The sequence below is a fragment of the Juglans regia genome, chromosome 11 (assembly GCF_001411555.2).
Source record: "Juglans regia cultivar Chandler chromosome 11, Walnut 2.0, whole genome shotgun sequence".
Classification (NCBI taxonomy): domain Eukaryota; kingdom Viridiplantae; phylum Streptophyta; class Magnoliopsida; order Fagales; family Juglandaceae; genus Juglans; species Juglans regia.
The window spans coordinates 2,505,209-2,521,219 of record NC_049911.1 but is presented as its reverse complement, the minus strand read 5'-3'; the positions used below and the strand labels follow the sequence as shown (position 1 = coordinate 2,521,219).

The 16,011-nt window shown below is 35.4% G+C and overlaps 2 protein-coding genes across 2 annotated transcripts; both read right to left on the bottom strand.

The window, feature by feature from the left end:
* Positions 1-995: 995 nt before the first annotated feature.
* Positions 996-5,375, bottom strand: LOC109012711 (F-actin-capping protein subunit alpha). The gene is made up of 11 exons (XM_018994504.2): positions 5,110-5,375; positions 4,795-4,910; positions 4,266-4,355; positions 3,730-3,794; positions 3,399-3,560; positions 3,155-3,233; positions 2,940-3,017; positions 2,273-2,347; positions 2,155-2,190; positions 1,327-1,472; positions 996-1,238 (listed from the first exon to the last, which is right to left on the bottom strand). The coding sequence occupies exons 1-10, from the start codon at positions 5,213-5,215 to the stop codon at positions 1,365-1,367; spliced, it is 915 nt and encodes a 304-aa protein (XP_018850049.1). The 5' UTR covers positions 5,216-5,375; the 3' UTR covers positions 996-1,238; positions 1,327-1,364.
* Positions 5,376-7,767: 2,392 nt separating this feature from the next.
* LOC109012712 (tafazzin) lies at positions 7,768-12,369 on the bottom strand. The gene is made up of 7 exons (XM_018994505.2): positions 11,888-12,369; positions 11,437-11,555; positions 11,255-11,320; positions 10,874-11,071; positions 9,375-9,493; positions 9,004-9,109; positions 7,768-8,750 (listed from the first exon to the last, which is right to left on the bottom strand). Exons 1-7 carry the CDS (start codon positions 12,102-12,104, stop codon positions 8,208-8,210), a joined length of 1,368 nt encoding a protein of 455 aa, XP_018850050.1. The 5' UTR covers positions 12,105-12,369; the 3' UTR covers positions 7,768-8,207.
* Positions 12,370-16,011: the final 3,642 nt, after the last annotated feature.

The window sequence follows — 16,011 nt, the reverse complement described above, 5'->3', positions numbered from 1 at the left end:
TATCTAAAATGGGGCCTAAATCTGGTTAGCAAGATTGGCTCACCATTCATTCCTTTTTCTTTTATTTATTTACGTCCTTTTTTAATGCTTTGGCTCTTTCTTCTCGTGCTGTCTCATAAATCTTCTGCTAGTTTTCATTCCCAAGAGAAAGAGAGAACGCTAGCTGAGAACAAAAGTTGAATGAAACGAAGGTTTAAGAGCTCTCCTCACCAAGCAAAGACTTCTGTTTTGGACTTTCATCTCATTTCTTCGTAATCTGACTTGAAATTGAGGTTTTTGATCTGAATCGTAATGCCTCCTGGTATTTATCATTAATTGAGAACCCTTTTGTTACGATCCCACATTGACTAAGTATGAGATTAGTTGATGGTTTATAAGCTCCTAGGCACCCTTCCCTTGTAAGCTAGTTTTCAAGGGTGAGTTCTACCTAGTGGGTTCATAACAAATGGTATCAGAGCCACCCCACATCTAAGGCCATGTTGCGATGGTTGCAATCGTGCGGCACGGGGGGTGATGCCGGCATGGCAGTGTTCGCCTGGAGCTAGGAAAAGACCTAGCACACAGCCAGCCCGTGTGAGCGCCGGGACCGCCGTGGACGTCGGTTGCGGAGCGTGATGGTTGTTACGATCCCACATTGACTAAGTATAGGATTAGTTGATGGTTTATAAGCTCCTAGGCACCCTTCCCTTGTAAGCTAGTTTTCAAGGGTGAGTTCTACCTAGTGGGTTCATAACACCTTTCAATCCATTACCACACGTCGGCCATTTGCATCCATCTTTGTCGACGTGATAACGTTTTGTTAGGCTTCTTGTTTGTGTACTGATTCGTGTTCACTGATGTGGAATGGAGCCATCTGCTATCCCTTTCCAAATTATGAACTTTATATAGGATAAGATACAGTGAATTTTTGTTTCCTAAAAAATCAAAAGAGCAAGACGAAAACCCATGAACTCAATCGCGTTATGAATGACAACCTATTGTTAACAGGAGGAGAATTGGCTCTTTCAAGTCCGTGTCCCTCTCAATTTTCATTCACCTTTTAGGCAAAAAATAATTGCACAAACTGGGGCCACTTTTCGCACTACAATCCTTTCCACAAACTAGTCAACTTCGTCACATGCTTTAGAAAATGGAAATAAACCACAATCCTTTCCTGCTATTATACACATCTGGGAATCAACAGTATAGTACAATGCCATAAAACTGAGGAGAGAAACTCTGATGGCACAGAACATTTCCTGCAAAGGCGGCCGACTCTAAGGAGGATTCACATACTTGAAATACATAGGGTTACGGGTAGTAAGTCATTGGAAATCTCTCTCTCACCTTCAGCAAACATTGGTCTTGATTTCGGTTTGGTGTATTCACTTTCCAATGCCAAGTTCTTTTGTAATGTCTCTAGTCAGGTTAAATTGCAACGTGTTATGCCATGGAAATAGGGTTCGAGTAACTGGAAGCTTCCTCCGGAGATCCTGCATTGCAGTCATAACAATTTTTTCTATAAGTTTGCAGTCATAACAATCAGACTGCTCTGGAAATAAAATGAACCCAGATGGATGGTTAAAAAAAAGCAACAAACGATTTTTCTACTTATCTCAAGACCTACTAAAGATCTGCAGACATTGAATTTTCAGTGCCTGATGGTTTATATAGTTACTACAAGGGAAAAGGCGCATTCAGTTACACAACAACTAGGTCACTGGTGAGTGTTGATAAGCACATGTCCAGCCATGGCTCTGCAACTGATCCTGATACACCCATCAGATCAATGGACAGCTTAGGCACTTCTACCCGTTCAATTTGTTGGCAAAATTAAAGAATTTTTTTTATTGGCACTGGGTGTCCAAAACAAAGCATATTTAAATTTTCATTTCCATTCTTAATTATTACAAACAAAACAAAAACATTTAAAGAACCTTTATTTTTGTCTTAGCTTTAAAAAGAACCCTATATAATCGAGCAATTTCCTTTTCTTTGCCTCTTTCATTTCCCAAGAACCAGATAGAGGATAAAAGTTAATACACAAGTAAAAACTAAAAAGTAGTCACTCTAAAAGAGAGACATCACTGATCAGAGGCTATCCAACTATGTTCTAACAAGTGTGCTAAGAAACGAGAACTAATCTAACAATAAATTTGTGGGGAGAAAGAATACCTTGAAAGTGGTATCTGGCAAATTTGAATAGGATGCCTGTCAATATATAACTGTTAGTAAAGGGCTTCTGAAAAATGAGAAACCGACCTTAACAACAGAATTGAGTCAAATTGAGGACCTCAAGAGATGCCAAGTACTCTGTCTCATGGTGGCGAATAATGCTGGCTATGGTAATTGCACAGTCATCGGGAGACTGAAAAAAAAAATATGAACATAAGAATTGGATGAAAAAAGGTGAAAATTAAATCATTACAATGGGCATAGCAACACAGCACCATTCAAAAAGATAAAAGAAAAGCAAAAAGAACCGCGCACTGAAGTGCTTAAAAATTATTTAAAACAAATTCTCCATAACTATAACATTCTCAAAGCAGGGGAAAAGGTCTCACTAACACGTTCAAATGTAAGAAGCAAACTTTGATCAAACAAGACTTGAAGTAGTCTTCTTGCCCAGCATGGCTTTATAGATTACCAGGGGAATGCAAGCGGGCTAGATAACTCAACCATCCAAGTTATAACCAATTACCACTGCCAAATCACCATGTTCTTAACATCGACATCCACATATACTCAGCACATCTTCAGATTAAGATACCAAGGCAATACTCTTATTGGGAGAATTTTTACTATTGTTCAGAAAACACAAGAAAAAAACCTCACCATCTATGATAAGTAAAAAAGACATTCATGAATCACGCAAGATCAAGCTTTTGCAGAATAAAAGCAACAGCAAAAATAATGACTTACAAAATTACTTGTTGAAAGACATAAAAGTTTGTGATAACCTGAAATACTGTTGTGTCTTTGCATTCATGTTTTGCATCTAACTGCACATTTCCCTCTTCAAAATAATGGGCACCCACCTGAAAGCATAAGAAAAGGACAAGGAAAATTTATCTTATTGTTGCTTTATATGCTCTCAAGAAATATGAATGCAGTCCAAATTGCCTAGAAAAAGAAATAAGAGCAAACAATAGTCATAACAGCTGTAAACAATTACCTGCAATTTGCCTCTCAGTTCCAGTATTTGTTCAACATCCTTGAACTCAATATTCCATACTGAACGCCAACTTCCGTTGCTACACAATGCGCCAATAAACATTAAAAAATCTTATTATGGACGAGGTACAAGGTAGGGTGCAAACAGACAGAAAACCCAGAGTTAGCATAATGTAGTTATGTCCTATCTAAATGATGCTCCAAAGAATATTGTTTTAAATTGTCATTTGAAAATTTTCACACACCAGAAATTCTGTGGACTAAGTCTGGCAGCAGAAATCACCACTACAAGATCAAAATCAGAACCTGGGCCCTCCACATCTTTTCCTTTTGTACAGTAGACTGAGCAGACACCTTTTGGATAAGCTTCACCGACATATTTCAGTATTTCGGCATCCAGAGCACATCTATCGAGAAAGAAAGGAACATCATTGGCAATAGAATCTATAGATGTCTAACATGAATTAGGAAATCAAAGCCACGGAGATTCTATCAAATCTTTTGAAATATATAGCCTTAACAGAACATAGACTCATATAGCAAAAAAACTATACCTATGAGAATTACAGAGCATACCTGAATTCCTCTACGTATGGGGATGGAAGTTCATCATCCAGAGCAGGTCTCACCCCTGTACAAACCTGAACAGCTCGCCACGTTATTGTAAACTAATAGGTGAGAATGGTTAGATGAGAAAACTTGACAAGAAGAAAGGAAGGGGGAGAGGAGGGAGAGCATGCAAATTACACACTTCAGCAAGACACACCAACTTCTCGCAAACATGAGTATATGAGACAATAAGCATAATGCTCTTGCTGAGTACATGCACTCAGATACAGGGAAGAGATTTGGCTATAACACATTGCTATTACATAATGCTCTTGCTGAGTACTTCACTGAGAGATGCAGGGAATAGGACATTTGGCTATAACATTGCTATAACATATTGCAATTCCTAGAAGACGATGTTGAAGAGAAAAATAATGCCCGAGTACATTGAGGTTTAAGCATTGCCTTGCGTTAGAACAAAAGGTTTGAATATTGCCTTAGTATTTTGGCGGAAGTCCTGCCGTCTCCATAGAAAAAAATAATGCAAGATAACAAAAATTTACTTGTTTAATGTGATCAACTATGGCAACTTGAGCAGTCCTAAGATCAAGAAACTCATTCTCCTTGAGCTCGCCAAATGAAGTAACCAGCACCTGCATCCATGGCAGCAAATTAAATATAACAAAATTGGGTTTGGATTTTCAACGTAATTCCGAACAGAAACTTTAAGAGCTTGATTTGATAAAATCAAATGGCATATACGATTTTTTTAACTATTTAGTCTCATCTATTATATAACACCTTTTTAAGAGGTATGCCAATTCTAGGCGTACTATAAATTTACAATCAATCAGTTAAAAACTGATATGGGCGTTTGTAATGATGCGAAATGAAAAATACGATAGCCATTTTGTGAAAACTCATCGAGTAAGTCCGTCCGTACAATTCGTGTAGCTTAAATCTTCGAAAAAACTTCAGTTTGCAACTCTTAAAGTTTCTATTACCCAAAGCATTTCTATACCAACTGAAAACAAATAAGTAATTCATCCCATAATTGAAAAGAAAAGTCTCCATAAGGATTCGACGACTTACATCGCCGATTCGGCCAGGCATTTCGAGGCAAATCATTTGGGATTTATTGTACAAGGGAAAGGCCTCGGAAGCCGCCTCATTGTACAATTCTTCGTCGTTCAGTATCGCTTTCACATCTGAAAAACCATTAAGAAAGCGCACCAATTAACCGATCACAAAAGGGAAAAAAATCAAAGAAAGAGAAAAAAAGCGAATGCGAATCTGGAACTGTAGAGGAGCAAGTGGGTATTTCAGAAGAAGAGGAATGCTGATGCAAATTTAAAATTAAAAAGAAAGAATACAGAGAGAGAGAGAGAGAGAGAGAGAGAGCATTACCTTTGGAAACGTATTGGATTTCACCAGCAGGAGAGTTGAGAAGGAACCATTTCGCTATCTCTTTTTTCTGCTTGTCACTGAGCTCTGCTTCTTCTACGTCCGCCATTTCTATCTCTCTGTCTCTCTCTCGAATTTTGAGAAGGAAACTGTGAGTGTGGGAGATTTTGAAAGGGAATTATTGTTTGAAGAGTCTTGATAGAGGAAGAAGAAGATCACGAATTGATCCGCACCGTCTAGTGATGTTCGGCCCAGTAGCACTAGGACGGACGAGATCAAATCTATTGCGGTGGTTACTCTGCTAAGCTCCCACCGCGTGTATGATCTGTAAAGGGACATTGCCTTTGATTGGTGGGGCTGGTTCAATAGAACATCCAGGTCAATCTTCGTGACCATATTATCCCTTAAATCGGTCGACCATCTTGAGCAAATAAACGGGTTAGATTTTATGTTTCTAATTCTATTATAATAAAAAACTGATGATATCAAATATCTCTGTTATAAAGTCGAACATATAAAAATAATGGATAATGCTAGGGTGCAATGTGCATCCCAAATATGTACACCAATGTAAATGATTTTTTTTTTTAAATATTCTTTTTAAATATCTTTAATCATTAAGAGAAAATAAAAATATATAATTTTATTAATAATTACTTTCTTAATCATTAATAAAAAATAAAAAAAATTAAAATATATAAGTGAACATATTTAAAAATCATATTATTATTTTTCTAAAATAATTTTATTAGCATTCTTGAAACACTTCATAATTTTGTCATGTTCCCTATCATTTTTTCTATCATCATTGTTGCGGATGCGTTTCGTAGAGTTGACAACCTCTGTGTGGTAATCTGCAATTAGAAAATAAAGAGAGGGTTGGGAGTGTTAGAGACACTTTCGATGCCTAAGTCAATTTATTTTATTCTTGAAGAAATTGTCAGGTCCCTCTTCCTTACTTGTTGTTCTGTCTTATATCTTTAGATTTAGTTGTCGCTCCTCCCCTGTGCCTGGGGTGTCCATTCCTTGTACACGGCACCATGCTGCCACATGGCCTTGTTTGTTTTCTAAAAACATCTCATCTCATCTCACCTTATCATTATAACTTTTTCAAATCTTCACACAAAATAAAATAAACAATTTAATTTTTTTAAATTCCAAAACAACAATAATATTAAAAAATATATTCTAATAATATTTTATTCAACTTTTTAACTTTAATCTCAACTCATCTCATCTCATCTCTAAAAACAAACGAACCCACCAAGCTCGTGTCCTCGATTGTACCTACTCGAGGCATTCAGTGGGGCGTGGCCATTTGTGGATATCCTATCAGAGACATGTTCTTTTGCCGAGTTGCCATATTCTCGATTTCTCATGTCGGATCATTTAGTGCAAGTGGGCTTTTCACAGTGATCCCAATTAGAGACATGCTTGTTGTGGTATGCATTGCACTAATCCTGAATCTGATTATTTAACGCGGACTGTACCGAGATTTAGACCGATTCGGTTTATATTTTAGAAGATCGAAAAGTTTCAATCCAATTTATGATTTGAGATTTTTTTAGACTAGATCGGACCGAATAAAAAATAAAAGATATATATATTTTATATATAATAATTATATAATTAATAAAATAAATTTTTAAATATATTATTAATATTTGTTAATATTCTATAAATTCTTGTCAGTTAATTTGTCATCCTGTATTCATATTTTTATCCAAATCTCTGACACGCCTGCCTTGCTGGAGCTAAACTGCTCCTTTGCACCACCCTTGCCTTTCCCCTTCTGGGTTGGGCTCAAGGGCCTTATTTGGTGGGCTCTTTTGCTGTGATTTTATTCCCTTCTAGCGCCTTTTGACCTTTATTTATTCAGGTTGGTCGCCCGTCTACCGGAACTTGCCTCACAACGTGATCTCCTCTGAACTTTGCCAAATGAACGGTATGTTGAAGCTAATATCTTTTGGCGAGTTTCAAGGGCGCATATCGTGCAGATGACCATCTCGTCCATTGCGTCGTTAATTAGCAGAGTATTGTCATATATAGTTGTAGAATGTGTAAATACTGTACAATAGTTTTAAAAAAAAATATAATTTACTATTAAAAAATTAATTAATTTTTATGTAGATCTCATATTTCTTTATTTTTTTCAAAACGATTATACGGCGCTTGCACACTCACGACTACCAGTATCATTTATTTAATTAGCAATGGGTGACGTACGGGTTTGAACTCTGGGTTGGCACGTGATGGCTATTGACCTTTTGTCCATCTCCAGCGGGCTTCTGTCCTCTGACCCATGGGCTCCCGTGGGTGTGGGCTCGATCCTGTCTTTGGGAGGGTTCATTCGCCCGAATAATGATAAATATATTTTTTCTTTTTACAAATATTTTGACAATAATAAATCTATTTATCATCCTAAAAAATGTCATCATCGAGCCATTCCTTTCGAGAATGCGTATGATAAATTAAAATAATAATAAAAATACTCTTCAATGAGAGTGTGTTACGTCACAAAATGACTGGAGGATGATACTCCTGTACAGCAATGCCCTTTCATCAATGACATAGCAACTACTTGCCTTAAGACATGTACAGTGCATGACAATATAATTATCCAATCATTGATTATTTTCATGGCTTCCTTTGCATTGGCTATTTCCTACACATAAGAAGATTACATGCTTCAAAATAGTCTAATTCATTAGTATAGAGTAATTATTAGATAGTTCTGGAGTGACACATGATACTCCAAATTTATCATAAGATGACATGACATTAAAAATGAATACTTACACAAACAATTATAATGTCATAGTATATTATGATAGGTTGAGAATACCATGTCATCCGAACTCTCAAACTAGCAAATAATTTTCCTAGTAAAACCCAGAAAACCATTTACAAAGAAAAAGGGGGAACGATGCAACTAGCAATGCCTCAATATCGCTCATTCCCTAACCGAAAAATGATTTATTTAAGTATTTACATTGAATTCAGGATGCAACACCCTCAAAACCATGTTTTGTTTGTAGGTTCCACTGCCGGAACACATTAGCTTCCAGAAATTGTTTCCATGCCTTCCCGAGTCCAACTTCTCAGCAAGTAGCACAAATTTCCTTCGATCTTAGATTCATAAATAAGCCTCTGGCTGCGAAACTCATTATCTCGGTCGGATCCATATAACCATGTATTCTGGACACAATTCCACCTTCATTGGAGAATCCCATCCTGAAATACCAATTGTGAGAACCAAGCTCTTGAGAATCACTAACATTTAGCTTTGTCTGCCCAAGTGAAGATGCAGGCCGTGGAGTGTAGTTATCATCCAGCTTTAGTTGAATCTGCGATTCTTGCCTGGATGAAGAATCATCTTTGGTAGAAAAATAGCTTCCAATCCCAAACAATTCCCAGTCAACCTGCTGCAAAATCCCAGCTGTCTGTTCTGAGCATTGGACAGGATGATTGTGTAATTGGTTTGCTTGTTCGAGGGCTAATCTGTCAACTTGAACTTTCAATTGACGTAAACGATGACCAATTCTTGAGGAAACATCATCGTATAATTTTCCTCTTGATACATGAGCATCTTCCACGTTAAGCAAATCATCAAAATGGATTGGATCTCCAACAATTACCGTCACCTACATATGCAGAATACATGAAATGGTAAGCCAAAATAGTGGCTGCAGTTAGTATTATTCAAATGGCATATCGTAGCCACGATAATTACTGACAGGAGATTGAGGAAAAACCGTAAAAAAGTCTCAATTCCAGCTTGGCCGGTTATAGTGTATCAAAGTACTACTTATTGACAAGTAGTGGCGTTCCTTAGTTCAGTTCAGTTTCTCAGAAACTTACACACTAATAAGAAGATGACTGGCTAGACCAACTCACCGTCTTTCCAATCCTTGGGATACTGGCTCCTAAAGGCATGATCTCATGCATCCCAGTATGTACAAATGGAATAACCATGGGAATATTATCTGCATCCAGGACCAGCCTGTTCAGGTATGAAGGTACAATAGTAAATACCCATGCTTCAACGAAAATAAAATAACAAATAAACTTTATAACTGGCAAGGGCTGCAATCTGAGTGCCAAAATGTACCAAAAACAAGAAAGATTGGCATATAAATTTTTTTTTTTATACAAGTAAAATTGGCATATATATTTTTTTATGGGTGAAAGACCAGTGTGTGTGTGTGTGTGTGAGAGAGAGAGAGAGAGAGAGAGAGAGATTATATGTGATAGCCACTTGACCTTACCTTCCAACGCCTCTCTTGGAAGACCTCACAGTTTTCCCACCATCCCGAGAACGGCTACCTTCTGGGAAGATGTGAACCCACCCACCGCGATTCAGTTTTGCAATAGCCATATCCATGCCCTGGGGTAGTTGAAAGCACAATGAGAACATGTGAATATTTAACACATAGTTCAACATTAGAAGAAAAAAAGATTAAAACTAAAGCATAAAAACCCTGAATTCGCATAAAATATGTGAAGTATGAAAACATTAATTGGCATTCTATAAATATAGAAAAAACAATCTTTTAAATATATATTCATCTAAATTTCAATGGAGTTAGAGGACACTCTTCTTACAAATGACAAACTGCATTGGCGTCACTCAAATAGATATGATCTTACGCCTCGTTTGGATGTTGAGATGAGATGAGAAATTTGTGAATAGTAGTGAAATGGTTTGTGAATAGTAGTGAAATGACTTGAGTTAAGATGCTTTATTGGGTTTTGGGAAATGAGAGAGAAAAAGTTGAATAAAAATATTATAAAGTTAAAATATTGTTAGAATATAATTTTTAAATATTTTTGTTTTGGGATTTAAAAAAGTTGAATTAGAAGTTTGAGAAAGTTGTAATGATTAGGTAAGGATTGGATGAAAAAATTGAAAATTTGAAATTGCCAAGTGTTTGTGTTTGAGTAATGTTTGGAAAGAAAATTAAATGAGAAATTTTGAGATGAGATGAGTTGATATAGCTATAAAAATGAGGCCTTAAAGAATTCCACCAGAAAAAAAAGCCAAACATCAGTGCTATACAAGCTAAGGAAATGTTTGGATTCGAAGATGACTTGAGATGATTTGAGATGAGCTGAGATGGATTGTGAATAGTAATGAGATGAGTTGTGAATAGTAGTGAGATTTGTGAGTTAAAGTTGCTGAATAGTAATGAATAGTAGTGAGATGAGTTAAAATGAGTTGAGATGAGCTGAGATGACTTACGAATCCAAACAAGCCCAAAGGTTCCAAGAGTGTCAAAGAGCATCAAAATGAGTAACTAATACTGTTATATATGAATACACCCAGATACACACCCAGAGGAGGAAAAACTCTGTTCTTATCTAGGATAGCATATATTATTCTATAACCCCATATGAATAAGAATAATGATAGGTGGTGTATGAGATTTCACATTGCTTGAGAATGAGAAGTTTTTGCTCTTTATAAGGTTTCAATGAGCCTCTAAATGTATCATTGACTAGTCCTTTTGGAGTATAGGCCATGTGGTTTAGGCCTTCCATTGGGGTGTTATAGCCAAAGAGCATAAAAATGAGTAACTCATACTGTTATATGTGCATGCACCCAGATACACACCCGGAGGAAAAATTCAGTTCTTATCTAGGACAGTCTATATTATTCTATAACCTCATCGTACATCATCGAGTTGAAGAAAGAAACAAAAACAAATATTATAAACAAAATTGCCTTGATGATATCCTTAAGGGCCCTAACTTCAAATAAAAATACCTTTTGATAAATACCATCACCACGAGCAACTGGCAAGACTTTGACAGATCTAAAGAATGCAGAAAACACAGGATTGCTAAAACATCGATCAGTGGCACAAAGTGTCCATCTCAAGTTCTGAGCATCCAAAAGAACATGTGGAGGAAGCAGTGCAGCAATAACAAGTGGATCATCCATAGAAGCAACATGATTGCTAACCTGAAACAAGCAATAGATAAAAACTCCTTTACCACACCCACACAATGATCCCATGATAAAAATGCAGAAGAATTGAGGTGGAAGTTAGAAGTTGACATAATCCAAAGTTGCAAAAGGGTTCAAGAAAAACTTTGCAAACACATCTTTTAACTCAAAGCCATAAAATTAGATGAAAGTTCATACTGTAATAAGAGACTTGTCCTTTGGCCTACGAAGTAATGCATCGTGCAATTTGTCTAAACCATAAACCTGCAAAACCAACAAAAACCCCAATCAATTCTGGCACGCACTAAAAATCCAATGGAAGAAGTGAAATAATGGTTTGAGGAGCAGAATGAAATTATGAATGCCACACATTCACACACCTGAACGTGATTCAAGCCATTCATAAACACATGACAAGCATTACCGAGAACTGGAACAGCCACAGCTTGAAGCATGCGAAGAATGACAGACTCTTCTTCGGCATTGAAGTCTTTACTCACTGTGGTAAAATAATGTCACAATTCAGAATCTAGACATGTTAATTTTGAAAGTGGAAAGGTTAAGAGAAGGTTTCCTTCCGGTGATCTCTGGTGAATACTGTGTTTTGCAAAAGTTTGATGCAATAATAAAACAAATACCTAATCACTAGATAGAGGACTTAAAGATCCTGAATAAGAATACTAATTCAGGAACCCTCACACCGACCAAATTTATAGTACTCTTCTTCTCTAAAAAGTGCTCGATCAGAAGTATCACAAACTTTGATCAGAAAATATGTAAGCTTGACTCAAACTTTTTGGCTGAAATTGAACGAGCAAAAGGTGTTTGAACCTCTTTTCCGATAGAAAGTGGGGGAAGAAGGCAAGGAATCCCTGCGGAAATCGCGGAAGCGGTGGAGCAAGCGATCGAATGTGGAGGAGAAGTAACCATCGCCGGAGAACATCGGTTGCTTGCGGCGGTGCCGGTCCACGGCCACTCTGAAGCGGTCCCGAAGCCGAAGCGAAAGCGCTTTGGCATTGCTCTTCCACAGATCCGCTCGCTCTATCATCTGCAACACGATTCCAATCCAAAAACGTGAGAGTATTAAGATCAAACGAAAGCTGTAGAGAACCCGTGAAGCGATCGAGATATTCAGAAAGTTACGGAAAGTTCCAGAGGGAATTATGAGTTTGAGAGAGAATAGAGGGGGGCCACGGACAATGGCAGTGAGAGAGAGGGAAGGGGAGACGGGTGAAGCGCGACTGTAGAGAGAAGAAAGAGGAAAGAGAGTCTGAAGGGTTTTGACTTTTTATAGGGTTTACGCCCTGACGGCTGTGCTTCGGAGCTTGAATCCGTCGTGGCCAACTAGTACTGGGTGTTCTACACTTGGATTACATAATTCCATGAAAAAAAAATTTACACAATTTTTTATTATTTACATAATTTTTTATTATTCATATAACGTCATAATTTTTTTTATTATTTTTTTATCAAATATTTAATATATAAATAATAAATAAAAGAATTAAATTAACTTAAAAAGAATAAATTTAAAAAAATATTAAAATATTTTAAAATATTAAAAAAATATGATGTATAAAGGTTGAAGATGTTGTATATCATTACTCTTCCATGGATAGATTATCCTCTTTATAGAAATTTTTTTCACATCAATCAGTATTCACCATCCACATTTCATATTCTATGAAAAATACTTACACCTTTTATAAAAAATACCTATATATTTTATAAAAAAATATAAATATGAGATGTGAGAATGAATAATAGTTGATGCATAGTATTTTTCTTATATAATTATTAGTTTTTTAATGACACGCTGTAAAGGATAACAAGAAGCATCATATCTATGTAAGGAGAGATTATCTAATAAATAATTACTTAATAGAAATGTTTAGGTTATAAAGATATTTTATAAAAATAAATTTATAAAAATAAATTTATAAATTAAAATAATTTGATCTAATACGTTAGATTGTAAAATTATTTTTATTATAAAATAAATTTAATATATTATATAAAATCATGTTAATTTATATATATAACTTTATGAAATCTATTCGTGAGTGTACTACTTCACATTAGTTAATAATTGCTAAAAACTTAGATTATGTATAGAAAGTTTTAAGAAGTAAAGAGGTTTAAGAAAGTTTTAAATTATGTAAAGAAAGTTTTAAAAACTTAAATTGTACCACTTCAAGTCTCTTGCAATGTCGTGCTCGGATTGTAATCAATTCAATTCGGTATGCAAGAGAGAGGATTATGGATCCCACAAGGGTAATCTATTTAAGATTTGCTTAATACTATATACAGTCATAAAATATACAAGTGCTATGTAGTCGTTTTAAAAAAGAGTAAACTTTACTATTAAAAAATTATTTTCTTTTTATATGGGTCTCGTATTTATGCACTTTTACCAAAGTGATTGCACGGTACTTGCACATTCATGACTGCAACTATCATTTCTTTTAAGATTTTGACTTCCTTATCTCTTATTGGAATTGCTACCTTGAAGCATAAACCCGTCGAATAGATTGAAATAGGAGAAAGAATCATTTTTTATCTACAGTACTAATCTGGGTCTCGATCGATGTCTTTTGAAGCCCATAGTATCAGTTTAGGGCGTCGGTACAGTACTCGTACATATATCCATAGCAGTAAATAGAGAAATAATACATGAAATATAAAATAGATAATGATACACAGATTTATGTGAATCGATGTAGGGCTTACGTCAACCGATCGTTTGGAGGGAAAATCCACCATGATAGAATATTTTACAGTCTCTCATGATTTCTTATATCTCTCTATACAATAGAGGTCAGAGATTCCTTTAGCTTGGAAAAGATAAAAATGGCACCCCCTGATGAGGTTGAAGAATATCCATGTGTTCTCCTAGCAGTTGCCTAGTCATCCCTCTTTCTTCAGATCTTAGATCCATTTTATTGAGGCTCTATCAGTGGTTGGTGAGAAGTTTAGCTTTATGCCCATTCCTTCATTTTTTTTTTTTTGTATCTAACTTACTTTCCTCCATAAGCTTTTTATTTATCTTTTTCTCCATCTTTTTTCTTACTTTTGCTGAAAGCCACCCAATGGATTGAGCTTAGAATACTATAATGGGTCTGGTATATTTACCCCAACATGTCGAATAGAAGATTTTAGGAAGAGCAGTGCTATTTCAAAGCCTTTATAGTTTATACCACACACTATTCACATGACATAACTTGATTTGGAATATAGAAATTTTAGAATTTATCTTTAATATAAAATTATGCAACGTAAATAGTATATTGTATAAAGACATTCAAATAGAATTATTCATTCAACCTTAATTCCTTAATGTTACCCTCACTTTAGGCTGACATTTAGGGTTCGTCTGGACCCTTAGAATATCTCATAATATTTATAAATAGTAATTAAATATTTTGTGAATAATAATGATTAATTTGAGTTAAGATATTTTATTACGGAAAAATGCTTTAGCCACAAAAATATTCTATAAAAGTAAACCCACAAATCGACGTAGATTGATGTTGTACGTTAGATTGTAAAACTATTTTTATTATAAAATAGATCTAAATGTATCATATGAAAACATGTCAATTTGTAGGTTTACTTTAATGAGATCTCTTTATGGTTGTAATGTTTATTTTTATTGGTTTTGATAAAGGAGAGAGAAAAAGATGAATACAAATATTGTTTGAATATAATTTTTAATATAATTTTTATTTTGAAATATGAGAAAGTTGTATTATTTTTTATGTTTTATTTGAAAGTTTAAGAAAGTTGTAATGATTAGATAAAAACCTTAAAGGCTTGAAATTAAGAAATGCTTTGTATTTAAGTGATATTTAAAAAGAAAATATTTGAAAATAAATGTGTTCCCAAACTAGTTTTTTTTTTTGGTTCCCCCAAACTAGCTCTTAAGGCTGCATTTGAATGTTGAGGCGAGTTGAACTGAGTTGAATTCTTTATGAATAGTAGTGAGTTAAGTTGGTAGAGTGAGTTTTGTGAAGTCCACTTAAAATGAGTTTAAATGTATTTTGACGTTAAAATGAGTTAAGATGTATTTATGTGAAGTTAAAAAGGTTGTAACTCCCACGTATAAAGAGATTTTGAGTTGAAATAAGTTTAATAATTTGAAAGTTGAGTATTTGGATGTTAGACTTAACTTAAAATTAGAGTTAATTAACTTAAACTCATATGAGTTTAACAACCAAATGGGACCTTAAACTACATTGTACGAAGCTTTTTTTTGTTTTTTGTTTTTTAAATTTCTTTAAAAGTTTGTTACATGAAAAAAGTTGTGCTTGTTTTCAAAATAAATCAAGGAAAATGATATCCACAGGAGAGTTGGTGTAGGGATCGGGTAGGAACGTCTACGTGGAAAATGAAACACTGTGTTTCGCACGAACGATTCATTCAGCTTGCTTCCTCCATCTCCCTCCTCCGTTCAAACTTCAAATCCATCTCACTCTCCTCCATTAGTTCTTTTTCATTCTCACTATCAGAGAATCTTTGAAGTGCAGTCAAGACCCAAGATGGGTTTAGAGCCCGAGTGCCATCTCGCTCCCTCCTCAATGTTATGACCTGAGAGCCAGAGTGCCATCTTGATCCCGCGAAGGTACTCTCTCTCTCTCTCTCTCACAGGTTGATTCTGTTTGTTCTTGACCGAAGGGGTCAAGTTAATTCATGATTTTAGCTTAAATTGCAACCTTTTATTAGTTGGGGATCTAATTTGGAACTCTGTTGTGATGGATCTTTCACTGTGTACATCCTGGAACGCTAATTCCATGCCTGATTTTTCAAAAACTGTATCTCTTATATTTATGTTGCACTGGCATAACTTGTAAATAATGGAGGGAGGGACTGATGTATTAAGGGTATGATAGTAGTGGTTGCATGCCTAAATCATGGTTGATGATCAATGCCATCACCAACCTGTAGGCCTAACCCAA